The sequence below is a fragment of the Loxodonta africana genome, chromosome 1 (assembly GCF_030014295.1).
Source record: "Loxodonta africana isolate mLoxAfr1 chromosome 1, mLoxAfr1.hap2, whole genome shotgun sequence".
In the NCBI taxonomy this organism is placed as follows: Eukaryota; Metazoa; Chordata; class Mammalia; order Proboscidea; family Elephantidae; genus Loxodonta; species Loxodonta africana.
Window position 1 is genome coordinate 12,120,477 of NC_087342.1, and position 19,633 is coordinate 12,140,109.

At 42.5% G+C, this 19,633-nt stretch overlaps 1 protein-coding gene across 1 annotated transcript; it reads left to right on the forward strand.

The window, feature by feature from the left end:
* Window positions 1–13,656: 13,656 nt before the first annotated feature.
* FBXO40 (F-box protein 40) lies at window positions 13,657–19,633 on the forward strand. The gene is made up of 3 exons (XM_064267658.1): window positions 13,657–13,738; window positions 14,845–16,853; window positions 19,348–19,633. The coding sequence occupies exons 1-3, from the start codon at window positions 13,657–13,659 to the stop codon at window positions 19,561–19,563; spliced, it is 2,307 nt and encodes a 768-aa protein (XP_064123728.1). The 3' UTR covers window positions 19,564–19,633.

Below are 19,633 nucleotides of genomic sequence, written 5' to 3' on the forward strand. Positions count from 1 at the left end.
TCAGTTGCTCCACGGGAGAAAGATGTGGCAGTCTGCTTCTGTAAAGATTATAGCCTTGGAAATCTTATGAGGCAGTTCCACTCTGTCCTACAGGGTTGCTATATGTCAGAATCAGCTCGATGGCAGTGGTTTGGTTTTGGTTTATGGTAATAACTACAGCATAGACGATCCTGCCACAGTAGTATTAACAAACAATAATTTACAAATGGATACATAAGTAGATAGATATGCCAAGAAGTGTGGGAGGGTGTAAGGGAGCACAACCACCAGCAGATACAGGTTTGGTGGTAGGTATTTCTACATATGTGACTGCTGGTGCTCCATATGTATTACAGTGGACAAGGAGCACAGTCAGGGACTCCTTTTAGATGTAACCAAACACCTCACAAGATGAAGTTCCTAAGCTTGAAGGCAAAGGACCATCAACTTGGGGGGCATCTACATCAATTGGCATAATATAGTTCATAAAGACAAAGTTCTGTAAAGGGGCACACCAGCCCAGAGGCAAGGACTAGAAGGCAGGAGCGGACAGAAAAGCTGGTAATAGGGAACCCAGAGTTGAGAAGGGAGAGTATTGACATGTCATGGGGTTGTTAGCCAATGTCATAAAATGTATGTGTACTGTTTAACGAAAAGCTAGTTTATTCTGTAAACCTTCCTCTAAAATACAATTAAAAATTTTTTTTTTTAATTTTATCTTAATAAAATAAAAAATATATTTTTCTCTTAAAAAAAAAAAGACAAAGTTCTGCATCCTACTTTGGCGAGTAGCATCTAGGGTCTTAAAAGCTTGCAAGCAGCCATCTAAGATACAACTATTGGTTGCTTCCTATTTGGAGCAAAGGAAAGTGAAGAAAACCAGACTCTAAGGAGCAATTAGTCTAAAGGACATGAACCATAGCCTATACGACTCCATGACCAGAAGAACTAGATGGTGCCCAGCTACCACTATCCACCACTCTGACTGGGATCACAACAGAGGATCCTGGACAGAGTGGGAGAAAAATGTAGAATAAAAAATCAAATTCACAAAAAATACCAGACTTACTGGTCTGACAGAAACTGGGGGAACCCCCAAGACTATGGTTTTAAGACACCCTTCTGACCTAGAACTGAAGCCATTCCTGGAGACCACCTTCCAGCCAAACAATAGACAAGCCCATAAAATAGGCAATAACACCTGACAGGAACATGCTCCTTAGAATAATCAATTATATGAAATCAAAAGGGCAATATTTGCCCAAAGCAAAAATGAGAAGGTGAGAACGAGTAAAAAATCAGGACAAAAGGAAACAGTGAACCCAGGGCGGAAATGAGGAGAGTGCTGACACATTGTAGGGAATGAAACCAAAGCCATGAAACCCTTTACATGTGCAGTGTGATGGATCACTTTCATGTGGCCTTTCTAGCCATGATCTTGTAACTAACACCCAAATGATTGGGCGGGGCTGTGCAGATATGCTAATTTTGGCCCACCAAAGGGATTGGTCAGTTTTGCCATCCTGCTGGACTTGAGGTGAGCCATCCCAGAGGCAGGAAAGAGAAGAGCCCACCACCACCAAGGAAGGTGAGACCCACAGGAGAGCCGTGCAGGATGGTGCAGTATGCTTCCTGACCCACAGAGAGAGAAAGCTGAGTGCCTTTGGGCAGTGGCCTAAAGCCAGGGAGAGGCGTGCCTGCGAGCACTGCTGGGAAGAGGCTATCCTGATGGAAGAACTGTATCCTGAGTGTTCCTGAACCTGAACTGTAATGGTTACTTCCTTGATTAACCCCATAATCGTGAGTATTATCTGAGTTCCGTGTGGCCATTGCAATGAATTATCGAGCCCAGCGGAGAAGTAGAGAGTGTCATAGGATGGATGGTTGGTGTCAAAATTTGTAACGATGCTGGAGAGGAGGTATGTCTGACTGCTGCCTCGTAAGGATCAGCCTCAGGCTGTTGATCTTGATTCTCCTTCCCTCCTGTGAAGTTAGAGGAGGTCAGACACTGCCCCACGCCATTTTTTACAAAGATCTGTCAAATGGAAATCTAATTTGCTCTGTAAACTTTCGCCTAATGCACAATAAATAAAGTAACAGTATAAATTATTTTCAAATATACCATAAAATGCACAAGAAAAATAAGAAGAAACCTCAGGAAGATTTAAAGAAATACCAAGAGCAAGTCAAGGATTGATATCATTAAAACTAACGGTTGTCATTCTTCAATCCTTGCTTTTGTTTTCTATCATAAGAAAGTCCTTTCACTTGTTCTCACTTACTTCTGACAAAGTATGTTCGCTTCAACTAGCCACAGACAGTTATAGCAGCAATGGTTGGAGACATGCTCTCAGCTCTGACCCTTGGCTCTCTTGAGGCCAATTCACAAGAATCTAACTTCCTAAAACGTGCCGCAAGTTCTCAATGGCAATTTACAACTCTACGCATTTCTTGCCACAAACGTTGCTTCTTTGGTGTGACTTTCTGTGATCACTTGTCAATTAGAACATTTCACAGAGAGTAGAAGATAGAAGTTTAACAATAAACTCTAATGAAGATGTTTTCTGATGTCTGAAAATTTGAGAAAGGGGGAGAGAACCAATGATGAGAGGGATCAGACTGGGATTAACAGTTCTCAAGGGGAAAGGGATGGGTGACAGGAATGCTAACACTACCTTGCTGTTTTGCTGCTTTCAGCCTTTTAAAGCACTTTCATTTCTGTTATTTCTTGTGACTTTTTACAAAAGAACCACGTGAGAAAGATTAGAAATATATTCCCCAGCTTGAAGGATTAGGAAACTGAGACAGACCTCGCCCAGACCACAAAGCTGGTTGGTTACAGAACTAGGTCTAGAACCCAGTTTTCTGCCTCAAATCCCCGTGTTTTCTCCTAGCTTTGCCCCTCTACTCTAGGGATAACAGTTGATTGAACAGGTCTAAAGCAGGAGGTTTCTGAGAAAAACAAGAGACGGAACACGTTTATTGAGCGTGTATTATATGACACTCTGCTTTGTCCTTTAATTGTACAAAGCAGGCAATAATATTTAGACCTGGTCGTAACAATTTATAGTCAGGTTAAACCCATGAATATAAATTCTCATTAAATAATCTCATTGCTTAAGCTATCTTGATAGGCATAAACCCATTAACCATGCTCATAGATGGCTGTGAAGCTAGGTTTCTCTCCGAGGTGAGATGACTCATTCCTTCTAGAGCTTTCTGGACTGGAGTCAGTTTCTCCTTGATGCCCAGACCTCACAGTGCTGAAGGAACAACTGCGGTCTCCTAAGCTTTACCTTACGTGTAAATGCCAGAAGGATGTTTACTTCTGTTTTACTGACTATGCAAAGGCATTCAACTGTGTGGATCACAACAAACTATGGATAACATTGCAAAGAATGGTGTTATAGATTGAATTGTGTCCCTCCAAAATGTGTGTCAACATGGTTAGGCCATGGTTCCCAGTATTGTGTAGTTGTCCACCATTTTATGATCTGATGCGATTATCTTAAGTGTTATAAATCCTAACTTCTGATATTAATGAGGCAGGACTACAGGCAGTTATGTTAATGAGGCAGGACACAATCTACAGCATTAGATTATATATTGAGTCAATCTCTTTTGAGATATAAAACAGAGAAGTGAGCAGAGAGGAGAGGGACCTCATCACCACCAAGCAAGGAGAGCCAGGAGTGGAACGCATCATTTTGACCCAGGATCCCTGCACCGAGAAGCTCCTAGACCAGAGGGATATTGATGTCAAGGACCTTCCCTCAGAGCCCATGGAGAGACAAAGCCTTCCCTGGGAGCTGCCACCCTGAATTTGGACTTCTAGCCTCCTAGACTGTGAGAGAATATACTTCTGTGTGTTAAAGCCATCCCCTTGTGGTATTTCTGTTATAGCAGCACTAGATAACTAACACAAATGGGAATTCCAGAATACTTAATTGTGCTTATGTGGAACCTGTACACAACAAGAGGCAGTCATTCAAACAGGACAAGAGGATGCTGGTTTAAAGTTAGGAAAGGTGAGTGTCAGGGTTGTATGCTTTCACCATACTTATTCAATCTGCATGCTGAGCAAATAATTCGAGAAGTTGGGCTGTATGAAAAACGGGCATCAGGATTAGAGGAAGACTCATTAACAACCTGCGTTATGCAGATGACACAACCTTGCTTACTGAAAGTGAAGAGGACTTGAAGCATTTACTGATGAAGATGAAAGACTACAGCCTTCAGTACGGATTACACCTCAACCTAAAGAAAACAAAAACCCTCACAACTAGACCAATAAGTAACATCAAGATGAATTGAGAAGAGATTGAAGTTTTCAAGGACTTCACTTTACATGGATCCACAAATCAACACCCATGGAAGCAACAGTCAAGAAATCAGACGACACATTGCATTGGGCAAATCTGCTGCAAAAGACCTATTTAAAGTATTGAAAAGCCAAGACGTCACCTAGAAGACTAAGGTGCACCTGACCCAAGCCATGGTGTTTTCAATTGCTTCATGTGCCTGTGAAAGCTGGACAATGAATAAGGAAGCCTGACGAATTGACGCCTTTGAATTGTGGTGTTGGAGAAGAATATTGAATATACCATGGACTGCCAAAAGAATGAACAAATTTCTCTTGGAAGAAGTACAACTAGAATTGAGAGACTATGTGTCACATACTTCGGACATGTTATCAGGAGAGATCAGAAGGACATCATGCTTGGTAAAGTAGAGGGTCAGTGAAAAAGAAGACCCTCAATGAGATGGATTGAAACAGTGGCTGCAAGAATGGGCTCAAGCATAACGATTGTGAGGATGGTGCAGGACCAGGCAGTGTTTCATTCTGTTGTACATAGGGTGGTTATGAGTCGGAATCAACTCAATGGCACCTAACAACAGGAATCCTTCCTTTGAATTTTCCCATCACCTTTTCAGCTCTTTTGTGTTTGAGTCACAATCCCAAACTTCTTCCACCTCAGTGGTTCTTAAACTGGAGTTTATTAAAAATCACCTCCATTCAGTAGGTCTGATTCAGTAGATATGGGGTAAACCAAAGCCAAAAACCTCTTGCTGTTGAATCAATTCGGACTCATAGTGACCTATAGTGACCCTATAGGATAAAGCAAAACCACACCACAAGGTTTCCAAGGCTGTAATCTTTATGGAAGGAGAGTGCCATATCTTTCTCCCATGAGAGATCTAGGGTAGGGCCCAATAATTTGCATTTCTACCCAGTTCCCAGGTGATGATGCTGCTGTTGGTCTGGGGACCACTCTTTAAGAACCACAATTGCAGCCAATTTGCCTTTGCTTATTAATTTACAGCTTTCTAAGTGGGCCACATAGCACTACAACCTTCATTAAATCGTCACCACCCTGTTCCCAGGTTCTAAAATCTCCCTTATTTCTTTAAAGAAATGGTCAGCCCTCAAAATCACACACCTGGCTCTCCCACCTATTCATATTCCATTTAAACTATGTCCAGTGCATCCAGTAAAATCTAGTTCTGTACACAGCTCTGAATTATTGAAATCTAAATTACACTGTTGGACTGCTGTCCCCTCTAGACTAGAGATGTCTAAAACTCATATTTTTTTTAAAAAAAATTTTATTGTGCTTTAAGTGAAAGTTTACTAATCAAGTCAGTCTCTCACATAAAAACTTATATACACCTTGCTACATATTCCCAATTACTCTCCCCCTAATGAGACAGCCCGCTCTCTTCCTCCACTTTCTCTTTCTGTGTCCATTTCACCAGCTTCTAACGCCCTCTACCCTCTCATCTCCCTTCCAGGCAGGAGATGCCAACATAGTCTCAAGTGTCCACCTGATCCAAGAAGCTCACTCCTCACCAGCATCCCTCTCCAACCCATTGTCCAGTCCAATCCATGTCTGAAGAGTTGGCTTCAGGAATGGTTCCTGTTCTGGGCCAGCAGAAGGTCTGGGGGCCATGACCACAGGGTCCTTCTAGTCTCTGTCAGACTATTAAGTCTGGTCTTTTGATGAGAATTTGGGGTCTGCATCCCACTGCTCTCCTGCTCCCTCAGGGGTTCTCTGTTGTGTTCCCTGTCAGGGCAGTCATCGGTTGTAGCTGGGCACCGTCTAGTTCTTCTGGTCTCAGGATGATGCAGCCGCTGGTTCATGTGGCCCTTTCTGTCTCTTGGGCTCATAATTACCTTGTGTCTTTGGTGTTCTTCATTCTCCTTTGATCCAGGTGGGTTGAGACTCATTGATGCATTTTAGATGGCTTCTTGCTAGCATTTGAGACCCCAGATGCCACTCTTCAAAGTGGGATGCAGAATGTTTTCTTAATAGATTATGCCAATTGACTTAGATGTCCCCTGAAATCAGGGTCCCCAAACTCCTGCCCCTGCTACACTGGCCTTTGAAGCATTCAGTTTATTCAGGAGACTTCTTTGCTTTTGGTTTAGTCTAGTTGTGGCGACCTCCCCTGTGTTGTGTGTTGTCTTTCCCTTCACCTAAAGTAGTTCTTATCTACTATCTAATTAGTGAATACCCCTCTCCCACCCTCCCTCCCTCCGTCCTCTCATAACCACAAAAGGATTTTTTCTTCTCAGTTTACACTATTTCTCAAGTTCTTAGGATAGCGGTCTTATATTTGTCCTTTTGCAACTTAATTTCAGTCAGCATAATACCTTCCAGGTTGCTCCAAGTTATGAAATGTTTCACAGATTCCTCACTGTTCTTTATCGATGTGTAGTATTCCATCGTGTGAATATACCATAATTTATTTATCCATTCATCCGTTGATGGGCACCTTGGTTGCTTCCATCTTTTTGCTATTCTAAACAGTGCTGCAATAATCACGGGTGTGCATATATCTGCTTGTGTAAAGGCTCTTGTTTCTCTAAGATATATTCTGAGGAGTGGGATTGCTGCATTGTATGGTAGTTCTATTTCTAGCTTTTTAAGGAAGCACCAAATCAATTTCCAAAGTGGTTATACCATTTGACATTCCCACCAGCAGTGTATAAGTGTTCCAATCTCTCCACGGCCTCTCCAACATTTATTCTTTTGTGTTTTTTTGGATTAATGCCAGCCTTGTTGGAGTGAGATTAAATCCATTGTAGTTTTGATCTGCATTTCTCTAATGGCCAATGATCGTGAGCATTTCCTCATGTATCTGTTAGCTACCTGAATGTCTTCTTTAGTGAAGTGTCTATTCATATCTTTTGTGCATTTTTTAATACGGTTATTTGTCTTTTTGTAGTTGAATTTTTGCAGTATCATGTAGATTTTAGAGATCAGACACTGATCGGAAATGTCATAGCTAAAAACTTTTTCCCAGTCTGTAAGTAGTCTTTTTACTCTTTTGGTGAAGTCTTTGGATGAGCATAACTGTTTGATTTTTAGGAGCTCCCAGTTATCTAGTTTTTCTTCTGCATTCTTAATAATGTTTTGTATACTGTTTGTGCCATGTATTAGGGCTCTTAACATTGTCCCTACTTTTTCTTCCATGATCTTTATTGTTTTAGATTTTATATTTAGGTCTTTGATCCATTTTGAGCTCGTTTTTGTGCATGGAGTGAGGTATGGGTCTTGTTTCATTTTTTTGCAGATGGATATCCAGTTATGCCAGCACCATTTGTTAAAAAGACTATCTTTTCCCCCATTTAACTGTTTTGGGGCCTTTGTCAAATATCAACTGCTCATATGTGGATGGATTTATGTCCAGATTTTCAATTCTGTTCCACTGATCAATGTATCTGTTGTTGTACCAGTACGAGGCTGTTTTGACTACTGTGGCGGTATAGTACGTTCTAAAATCAGGTAAAGTAAGGCTTTGTTCTTCTTTTTCAGTAATGCCGTATTTATCCGGGGCCTCTTTCCCTTCCATATGAAGTTGGTGATTTGTTTCTCCATCTCATTAAAGAATGTCGTTGGGATTTGGATCAGAATTGCATTAAATGTATAGATCGCTTTTGGTAGAATAGACATTTTTATAATGTTAAGTCTTCCTATCCATGAGCAAGGTATGTTTTTCCACTTATGTAAGTCCCTTTTGGTTTCTTGCAGAAGTGTACTGTAGTTTTCTTTGTATAAGTCTTTTACATCTCTGGTAAGATTTATTCCTAAGTATTTTATCTTCTTGGGGGCTACTGTAAATGGCATTGATTCAGTGATTTCCTCTTTGATGTTCTTTTTGTTGGTGTAGAGGAATCCAACTGATTTGTATGTTTATCTTGTATCCCGATACTCTGCTGAACTCTTCTATTAGTTTCAGTATTTTCTTGAGGATTCCTTAGGGTAAAACTCATATTTTGGAATGAGGGTTTTGGCCATAGACTTGAGTGAAGTTCATTTTTAAGTTGATGCAGTGTATTGCCCTTTCAGACAAGAAGCAAGACTTAAAGGTGAGCACAGGGGCATAGAAATTAAAGTGAAAAATGGCACCTGAATAAACCATAAGCTGTTTCAGGCATAGAATTTTCTCAACTATTTTTCACAATGAAAAGTTTCCGTTTGTCTAATCCATATGCTTTGATTTAGTCCTGCTTGATCTTTTAAAATATATAAGTGTTTTAATCTTAAGTCTCAGAGTTCCCATTTTGGTGTAGATTTAACCCCCCTAAACCTTCCCTTTCATATTTATATTCCCTGAAATGCAAAGCCATGGGATCTGGATGCCCTTCTTGTTTCCTCTACCCAGACAGGACACAGTATGGGATGTAGTCCAGAGAAAGACAACAAAAAGGCATTACAGTGATGGAGGGGATTTCTGATGAAGAATATCTGGTTCCTCTACAATCTGGAATGATCACACCTGTGGACACCATTCTGTGCCCCAACTGGGGGATAAGAGGCTTCCTCCTGGTAAACTCTAGCCGTGGACTTGCATTCTCCCCAGATCATGGGATGGACCACATGTGTCTCTGTGGATTTCTGAGGGACACATTACAATGTAGCAAGGAGTACAGGGTTTGAAGCCAGACAGACGTAGCCCTCTGTGTGCCTCAGTATCCTTATCTGTAAACTGGAAATGGTAATACCCACCTCACATGGTTGTTGTGAGGATTAAATAAGATGCTATGTAAAAGCACATGTTAGGCACTTACATCTTAGTGTCCTTCCTCCATGATACCCCGAATGCAGAGAAATCTCTCAATCTAGGAAAGTTAGACAAAGTCATGGAGGAAAAGGATCTTGTCCCTATAAACTGAAACTAAGAAGACTAGAAGAATGGGCAACTTATGTCATAAGACAACCAGTGGTATTATCTAATTTGACCATTTGGGGACGGACCAATTGGCTCCAACCTAAGGTGACCAACTGTCCCAGTTTCCTTTGGATTAAAGAGTTTCCCAGGGCATGGGATGTTTTGTGCTAAAACTGGAAGAGTCCCAGGCAAATTGGGATAATTAGTCACCCTACTTACCCAGCAATGATTCTACTATCAGGAATTTTGGATTGCCCCGTATCTCAGTGGGAGCAATTTACCCCAGACATATAACAAAAGTTCAGATGTGATTTTTTTTTTTTTATGTCCTTGGGCTATATTTATCTTTCTCCCTCCCTTCACTGCCAAATTTTTCGGGAGAGTGGTCTCCACTCACCGTGTCTTTCTGCTCAGCACCTGTCCTCTCTCAAAGTCACTCATCTGGTGTAGCTCCAGAGCCTGGCAGAAGACTCTTTAAATAGCAGCATAAAAATAAGAGCATCTTTGTTGCCTGTGGGTATTGTTTTTCTTTTCTCTTAAAAGGATATTTTCAAATAACTTCAACAGAGATGGACAGCAAGAAGCTTCCACCACAGATGTTTCCGTCTTCAAAAACACTGTTAATAAGAATCACACTCTGTAAGGGTAAAGGATAAGAAATGATTGGGCTTAGAGTTCATCATCACTGTCCCTCCAGCCAGGACATCCCTGCTGCTGGAGCAGAGTTCTCACTATAGGCATGGCACATGTGGAACTAGCCAGCCTGTGCTATCCCTTCCCAGGAACAGGGCTCAACTTTGTGATGGAACCAGATTGGCCACTATGAAGTTGGGCACTTGTGGTGCTGATAGCTTTTGTCACAAAGCTTTATTCCATTTGTGATTTGCCTTTTGTTTCCCACCTGGAAGCCAGCAGGGAACTCTGAGCCATCCAGACTCCATTCTAATTGAAGAATTCCTCTTCTGAATAAGCAGGTGGTCACATTCTCCCTGCCAGGACACAGGCCCTGCCAACATTAGAGTGTGTGCTTAATAACTTACTCTTCCCCTCCAAGTGAGTGCCATATTTTGGATGCCCAGGGGTTCTATTTCACAGCTCAAATGTCACAGTTGCTCTGGCAAGAGCACTTTTAGTACCTCCCATAAGCAGGGTCATTGTCATCATTGTTCTTCGTGACAGCACTTGGGGTTATCACTCACCCTTTCCTTTATATCTGTGACAACACAATCCTGACTCTCTTAGCTCTCTGGTCTCTACTTCTTCTTAATGTCCTTCCAAAGTAGTCATACTTGGCTATGTACTTCTTGGCTCAGATTTCTATTCTCTGTTCTCACTTCCCCAGTTATGGCTACATCTCTCACTTTCTAGTGGATTATTCTTAAATCTGCATCTATCCATTCCAACTCCTCTTCTTCCCATCCACATGATCTATCATCACCTTAAGCAACTTGTATACAACTTACTAGAACCATCTTTCCTCCTAAATGTTTCACTCTTCAGACTTCCCTATTTTTCTCAGAATTACAGTCAATATTCTCTCTCCCTAGTTCAATCTTGGCATCAATCTTGACTGTTCTCTCCCAATTTCAAGTCAGAAACAAAATGTTGATTCTTGTTATGTCTCCTGTCTCATCTTGCCTATTTCTAGTCATTGGTCTCACCTACATAGCCGTTTCTAAGTCTAGCTCTTCCCACTCCATCCATCCCATCACTCCTACTAGTTAACACCCCAATCATAATGTAAAATGCCTTCTTATTGTATGCCAAATAATTCCAAATGCTTTAGCCTAATATTTAAGAATTTCCAGTCTATAATAAACTCCCCCCACCCTAGAAGTGACATGGAATATGCAGGAGTCTACCTGCACGTTACAATCCATGTTAAAAGATCCAGCAGCTGGGCTCTTGTGCTCCTTGCCCGACCCTATTCTGCTACATCTTAGTCCAACAGCCTCTGCTCTCCCCTTTGTTTAGCTCTTTCCCTGCCTTTAACACCTTAGCTTATCTTTCACTGGGCCCTGAGTCCTTTGGATGTCCTGGCCCACAACTACTCCTCTGGCTCCTGATTCAGGGACTATTATGGGTATAGAGCTCTCTGGCCTGGTCCTTTTTCACACTCAGTAGTCTCAGTGGAGTCTGGAACAGGGGTTTTTATTTATTATTGTGCAGAAGAATCAGATGGGGAGAGTGTTGAGATTGTAAATTTAAGGACAGACCCCTCACTCAAGTCAGGGATATGGCCAGTATCTATTACAGTGCTGTCCAATAGAATTTTCTATGAAGATGGAAATGTCGTCCAATAGGGTAGCTACTAACCATACGTGACTATTGAGCACTTGAAATGTGGTTAGCGTTACTGAAGAAGTGAATTCTTAATTTTATTTCGCTTTGATTAATTCAAATCTAAAAAGCCATATGTGAGTAACTAAAAAAAGAAAACCGCCTCATTAGTGACCCTACAGGACAGAGTAGAACTACCCCATAGGGTTTCCAAGGGCCACCTGGTGGGTTCGAACTGCTGACCTTTTGGTTAGCAAATCTCTTAAATCTCTCTTTTGGTTGCCAATCTATTAAACATGTGACTAGTGGCTACCATATTGGATGATGCTTGTCTATAGGTTTAACAAGCAACCCAGCTGATTCAAACAAACGATAGTGTTTAACAACCACTTTAAAGAGCATTCCAGGTGACCCTAATGCTCACTTACTGGCACATGGTAAGTAATCAACAAATGAATAAATTGGTTAACAAGGGTAAATTCCCCTTGAAATTTAAGACTGTCTCTTCCGGAAAAAGAAAAAAAGCTGGTGGTGGGGGGAGGAGGGTGGCTGTTCTGGATTAAGAGAGGCTGAAAAAATACATGAAGTGCAATAAATTGACCTTAAAAGGCTCCTGATTCCAAAAGTAAAAATCAAAAAAAAAAAAAAAAAAAAACTACAGAAGACATTTTTGGGACAATTGGGGAAATCTGAATATGGACAGCATGCTATGTTTTAGTTTTCTTAGTGAGGTAATGTTATTGTAGTTACAAAGGAAAATGTCCTTATTCTTAGGAGATACACACTGAAGTGCTTAGGGAGGAAAAGTCACAATATCAGCAACTTATTTCCAAGTGGTTCAACCAAAAACGGTGTGTGTGTGTGTACGTGTGAAGCGACAGAGCGTGTACAAAAGCGGCAACATCTTAACTACTGTTGAATTTAGGTGGAGTACATTTGGGTGTTCCTGGTATGTATTTCTTTACCTTTTCTGTATATTTGAAAATTTTCAAAGGAAAAGAGAAAAGTTGAGGGAAAAGTCACCCACGTTAAGTTGGCCAAACCTAAAGTAAAATAAAGTTTTAAAATACTGCATCTCCTGACTTTTGGGTGCTAACTCCCCACCCCACCCAGACTAACACAGTGCTAAAATTATGCCACAGAGTCTGTAGATGGGGTATTGCAACTGGCAACCTACAGATCCTATCTAGATGACATACATGTTTTTCTTGGCCCAAATAGAGTTTTGTTTTTAAAATTAAATTACTTGATAAAAATCAAGGGATTTTTATTCTGATAAGTGATGAAATATTTTGTGGTATAATGGAATATAAAATTATTATTTCGTAATAGCAAGTAAGTACAGTCCACTTCCTATGAGACAAGTACTGTTCTAAGTATATTAACTAACTTAATCCCCACAACACCCTTATGAGTTAGGTACTAGTATTATCCTCCCTTTACAGATAGGGGAAACCCTGGTGGCATAGTGGATAAGTGCTACAGCTGCTAACCATAAGGGTCGGCAGTTCAAATCCACCAGGTGCTCCTTGGAAACTCTATGGGGCAGTTCTACCCTGTCCTGTAGGGTCACTATGAGTTGGAACTGACTCGACGGCACTGGGTTTGGTTTGATTTTGGTTTACAGATAGGGTGACTAATGCAAAAAGAGGTTAACTAACTTTCCCTGTCTCACAGCTACTGATTTGTAGCACTAGGGTTGAAAACGACGCAGTCTGACTCCTAACCAGTACACTATACACCGCCACTCACAAAAATCTGCATTCCCACCTTCAATGGAAAAATCAGAAGATGTGGCAACATGTTCCACATGGGACTGATTGACCAGCGCCAAGTAGTTGCGCTACCCTGAAAACAGGGCATCTTGTCTACTTGCCCAAGTCTGCTCAACCAGCTGCTGGAGCCTTTGGAGTTTTGACCCCTGCTTTTCTAGCACAGCACAGCTGAATACAGCAGGGTGAATGGCACATGGTAGATACCTTAGAGACACTGCCCCAGATCAAGATGGATATCTAGCTGGCCTCTGAGTGAACAGAAAGCTCCAGTAGAAGAGAAGGCGAGCAGGGTAAAGTGAGCCGGATGTGGGAGGGTTTGGAATGTCAGGATAATTGTCAGTAGACAGTGCAGAAAAGAAAAGAGGAGCAGAAGTTACACACCTCGTGGTTAGTAATATGCCCCATTAGAGGGCTGTGTGAGTCCATGAAAAGAGCATAGGCCAGCATGGCCTGGGTTGGAAACCTGTCTCCAGCACTTTGCAGCGGTGCGACCTTGAACAAGTTACTTAACCTCTCCAAGTTTCGCTGTATGACACTACAGTTAACGGTAAAATGGGGCAATGACATTCACCTCCAGGGAGACGAAGGGATTGACTGAGAGAATATATAAAGTCTCTTTGGTGCCTGTTAATATACATAACTACAATATTTTTCTTACTAACCATTCATATTCATATTTTCTCCTAGAGTTAAGAAGCAAAGAGAAATTGAGAAGCCATGGTAAGTAGCAGGTGCTTATTGGGTCTTCGCATTTCAGAGCTGTAGGCCTGGCTTCATTTAGCCTGCAGCCCCAGCAGCTGGCCGATTCATCCTCACGGTGATGATACTTACTAGAACAGAATCTGGAAGAAACTGAAACATAGTAGGTGGAAAGCATAGAAGTGAGAAAGATGAATAAGTAAAGCATTTTAGTAAAACACTTTTTTAAAGTAGCAAAAAAGTCAACAATAATCTATATGTCCAACAATTCCTTCACTCAGCTAACATTACTGAGTACCTACCACAGTCCAGGCCCCACTCCAGGTACTGGGGATGCAACTGTGAGCAAAACCAGACATGGCCTCTCTCCAGCCAGCATCTCCCCCTGGTGGTGGTTGATTAAATGAAGATGAGCTCACCCATGTTCTGGAATGTTCCACTACTATTATGAAGAAAGTTTGCCAATAATAATTAATAAAAAGCAGTCTAGTCTCAGGTTATAATAGCAAGTTAAAAAGTGGAACGCAAAACTGTATTCATTGCATTAGCTATGAATATAAATCACCCACAATCCACAACTGAAATATAACATGGTAGTCCTTTACATACAGCCTTCCCCCCACCCCATTCTCAGTGCATTTAGGAGCTCAGTGGCACAGTGGTTAAGAGCTTGGCTGCTAACCAAAAGGTTGGTAGTTTGGGTCCACCAGAAACCCTATGGGGCAGTTCTACTCTGTCCTATATTGTCGCTATGAGTCGGGATTGACTGTACGGAAAGGGTTTGGTTTGGTTTGAAGTACATTTACTACGTACATATAATAAACAATTGGAGAGTAAAGAGTTGATAGTTATTTCTGGGTTGTGGATTTGAGTGAATTTTGCTTTCTTCTTTGTGATTTTTATATTTTCCAAGCATGTGTAAACAGGAAATAAGTCAATAAAAGCGCAGTCACAGACACAGGTAGAGCTGCTCTTCCAGCGCTGATTTATTTTCTCTCTTTCCCTTGCCCTTGGTGTCCCCAGGGCAGAGCGCGCCGGCCTCCATCTGGGCAGCACAGGCATTGTGAGGGATGCTTCGACCGCCACTGCCATGTTCCTGTGGAGCCTGACGTCTCCTGCATGGTGATAAACTGCCACCTGCTCTGTGGGGCCACCTTCCACATGTGCAAAGAGGCAGAACATGAGCTTCTTTGCCCTCTAGAGCAGGTTCCATGCCTCAACTCCGAATATGGCTGCCCGCTTTCCATGTCCCGCCACAAGCTGGCCAAGCACCTGCAGGTGTGTCCTGCCAGTGTGGTCTGCTGCTCCATGGAGTGGAACCGCTGGCCCAACGTGGACTCTGAAACAACCCTTCACGAGAACATCATGAAAGAGATCCCCAGTGAGGAGTGTTTGGACACAGCCCTGGCCCTCCGGGACCAGAAAGTCCTTTTTAGGTCCTTGAAGATGGTGGAACTTTTCCCAGAAACTAAAGAGGTCATCAAGGAGAGACCGACTGTGAATGGTGAAGCCACTTGGGAAGAAATGGCAGGGGCAGTGGGTGGAGCCGATGTGGATTTGGTACCACGCGGCTCTCTGTCAACAACTAATGAAGAGATGGCAGAGCTGAGTCAAGAAGAACGAGAGGCATTAGCCAAAACCAAAGAAGGGATGGACCTGATCAAGTATGACAAGTGGGAAAATATCTTCAGCAAAGAACACGCAGCCTCTGCTTTAACAAAATCACCCTCCGGCTGTGAGAGCGAGAGCAAGAGAAAGAATGCCTCAGGGAAAGAACAAGTTTCCAGAGACAATAACGCAGTAGGAGAGGGCGTAGCCAAAGGGAAAGAACCACAGGAAACCCAGAAAAAGGAGGACTTTCACACAGCTGTGGAAACAGTGGGGCTTGCCCCTTGGCAGGATGGTGTTCTGGAAAGACTAAAAACAGCTGTGGATGCAAAGGACTATAATATGTATCTGGTGCACAATGGGCGGATGCTTATTCACTTCGGCCAGATGGCTGCTTGTACACCTAAGGAGAGAGACTTTGTTTATGGCAACCTCGAGGCTCAAGAAGTTAAAACTGTTCACACCTTCAAAATTCCTTTGAGCTATTGTGGAAAGCGGGCTCGACTTGGAGATGCCATGTTGAGTTGCAGGCCAAGTGAACACAAGGCAGTAGACACCTCAGATTTGGGGATCACCGTGGAGGATCTGCCCAAATCAGATCTCATCAAGACCACCCTTCAGTGCGCTTTGGAAAGAGAACTCAAAGGTCATGTCATCTCTGAATCCAGGAGCATTGATGGGCTGTTCATGGATTTTGCCACACAGACCTACAACTTTGAGCCAGAACAGTTTTCCTCTGGGACGGTGCTGGCTGACCTCCTGACTGCTGCCAGCCCAGGGGGGCTCCACGTGGAGCTCCACAGTGAATGTGTGACCAGGCGACACAACAAGAGCAGCTCCGCCTTCACTTTCACTTGCAACAAGTTCTTCAGGAGGGATGAATTCCCCCTACACTTCAAGAATGTCCACACAGACATTCAGTCATGTCTCAATGGCTGGTTCCAGCATCGATGCCCTCTAGCTTATTTGGGATGTACATTTATTCAGAACCATTTCCGTCCCCCGGGGCAAAAAGCTAAAGTGATCTATAGTCAGGAGCTCAAGACCTTTGCCATCAAGCCAGAGGTTGCTCCAGAGCTGAGTGAGGGGACAAAGAACAACTATCCCTCGGGCTGTGGAAGAAAAAGCCAGAATTCTCTAACCAGCTTGCCCCTGGAGATCTTGCAGTATATTGCTGGGTTCTTGGACAGCATCAGCCTGTCCCAGCTCTCCCAGGTATCTGTGCTGATGAGGAATATCTGTGCCACTTTGTTACAAGAGAGAGGGATGGTCCTCCTGCAATGGAAGAAGAACAGGTATTCCCACGGAGGCACCTCCTGGAGAGTCCACCGAGAGGCAAGTAAACATTCATTTATTCAGCAAATATTTATTAGGTGCCTCTATGTGCCAGGCACTGGGAAGGTTGCTGGGAATTAACAAGGTCTCTGCTCTCAAGGAATTCTAGTAGAGAAGATGGGCTTATAAACATATAAATATGAATGGTACCAGTTGCCATTAAGTTGATTCCAACTTATGGCGACTCCATGTGTCAGAATAGAACTGTGCATCATAGGATTTTCAATGGCTGGTTGTTCAGATGCAGATTGCCAGGCCTTCTGAGGCACCTCTGGGTGGACTTGAACCTTCAGCCTTTCAGCTAGCAGCCAAGCGCATTAACCGTTTGTACCACCCCGCTTATAAATTGTCCTGAATATCTTCCATTTGCCCACATGATCCATGATCCATCCTTCACCCTCCTGCTCTGCCCTCAGGAAGCTGATCTCTCTGGGCTGCAGCTATAGGCTCCCTTGTCTGCTGCCTTCCAGTTGGGTTAGTCCAATGGGAGTGTATCAGCAAGAGATGGGAACGAGGGAGAAGAATGAGGTTGGTGTATCTATTCTCTGGCTTCCTCCCTGCCATGACACTGTGACCGGCATGGCTCTTAGGTGGCCGTCTCCACAAAGCTACTCTCTCTGAGTTCCAGTAACTCTTCCTTCTTCCTTTTCAGGCCTAGAGCAATAACACTTTTGATTGTTACTAACCCTGGGTACTGTACTCTATCTTGTGGTTTCCTACCCACACATTTGTAAATCATTGCCTTTTTTCTAAATTCTTTTCAAATTATCCAATTTGAATGTGCTGTCTGTTCCTTTGACAAAGGCATTTTGAAAATCTAAATGAATTTGGTTCACTGATTTCCCCTGGTTCAAATGCTTAATTTAAAAAAAAAAACTCTTCTGTATAAATCAAAAAAATTTTCACTTCAGAGAAATTTTGTTCCTTATCCCCCGATAGGGCCATACTGCTCGCCTATATTATAACTCCTATCAGCTTGTACTATACAGAAGTGAGGCTTTTAATTCATAGTGTCTAAGGTGCTCTTAGCATCCCTTCTCATGGTAGATACATTGGTAATCCGAACCCTGAACTTATGATGCCCATTGAGGTCAATGATTCCATAATCTCGTTTTTTCAGTTGGTTTCCAATATGTGGGCGTTTGCAAACCGGCCTTGGAGAGTTAGGGTTGTTTGTATCTATTTTCTTTGATTAATATGTCTAAGATATCTTGTATATTTTCCATTATTTATTCCCTGAGCAGTCTTCTTCAAAAAATAACTGTGGGAATCTCCCACATGTATTCACGGCTGCATCCATGTGTAAAATAAACAGTGTGTGCCAACCAACCATGAGTCAGACATAAAGATGAATGAGACTAAGACTCTGCCTTCAGGAACCTTACAGTCTAGAACTGCCTAATATCTTTCTCTATAAAATCAGAATAATTATTTTGATTATATTTGTCCCCAATTCAATGATTGCAAACCATTCTTGAATATCATTTAGGGCAAACCAACTTCCTCGCAGGAAGAAAGACAGACAATTTAGTTGGGCCTAAATGATGTTCATATTAAAATGGTTTTTAAAGAAAAAAGAGAAAGAGTTCTAATATCCCAGACAAGATTTTTCTTGCATAGGAACAGTAGTAACGAGAAACTGAGGGTGAACTGGTCAAGACAGAAGGGTATTAGGTTATGCCTAACTTCATAGGCAGATTTTAAAACCAATGACTTGCCATTGCAGCCCAAATAGAAAGGCCAGAGGGTGTTTAATTGAGTACCGTGCCCCTAGAAACTCTCCTATGGGCTTCCTGTTCTAATGAAACTGATATTAGTAAGGATAGTTTTCATTACAAGCAGTAATAATAAAAAAAAAAACTGGCATAAACAATAAAGGGAGTTTATTGGACAATATAACTAAAAAATCCAAAGATAACAGCTTTAGGTAAAGATTGACCTAGCAGCTCCACAGTGTTCTCCAAAGACGGTATTTACTTCCATCCCTCACCTCTACTTCCTCGACAGTGTTTCCATTCTACAACATAATTCTCCCATGGTGGTCCCCTGTGGCTGCCAGCAGCTCCTAGGACTACAGCTTCCCAAGTCAAGTTCACGGGGAAAAAAGAGAATCTGCTTCTTGATATCTCAGCCAGAAGTTCTAGAGTAGAGTCTCATTGGCATTGTTTGTCCTGATTTGAGCCATGTGTCTATGCTAGACCCAACCACTGTGGCTGGGGGAGGAGGGACAGCAGCAATATGCTGATTGGATTAAACCAGTCCTAGGCTACCACTAGAGCTGATGCAAGTCATTCCCACACAAGTTACTTGGCTGGCTGGAAACTAGGAATTGGACACTGGGAAAGAAACTAACAAATATCTGAGGCAGTCACTAAACACTCTCTGGAAGCTCAGAATGGGAAGAACGGAAAAGTATGTCTTGCAGTGTTCAAATAAAGCCAGTTGGAGGGTGTTGCCCCAGCGTTGACTTTTGAGCTTCCTTCTTTCCCAACAGGTCTGGCAGTTCAGCAGCCTCTTCTCCAAAATCAAGAGCTGGGAGTTTAATGATGTCACCTCCATGTCTGAGCACCTGAAGACTTGTCCTTTCAACGTCGTGGAGCACAAAACTGACCCCATCCTTTTGACCAGCATGTGTGAGCCCCGTGACCAGGCCCGAAAGACCTTAGTCTCCACCTTTACAAACAGACTACGGGGAAGAAACATTTTCTAGAGATTGACACCACCATTCTAGGCTTCCCCCTCGGAGTTCCTGAAAGTAGGACAGAGCGTGGTTTTGAGGA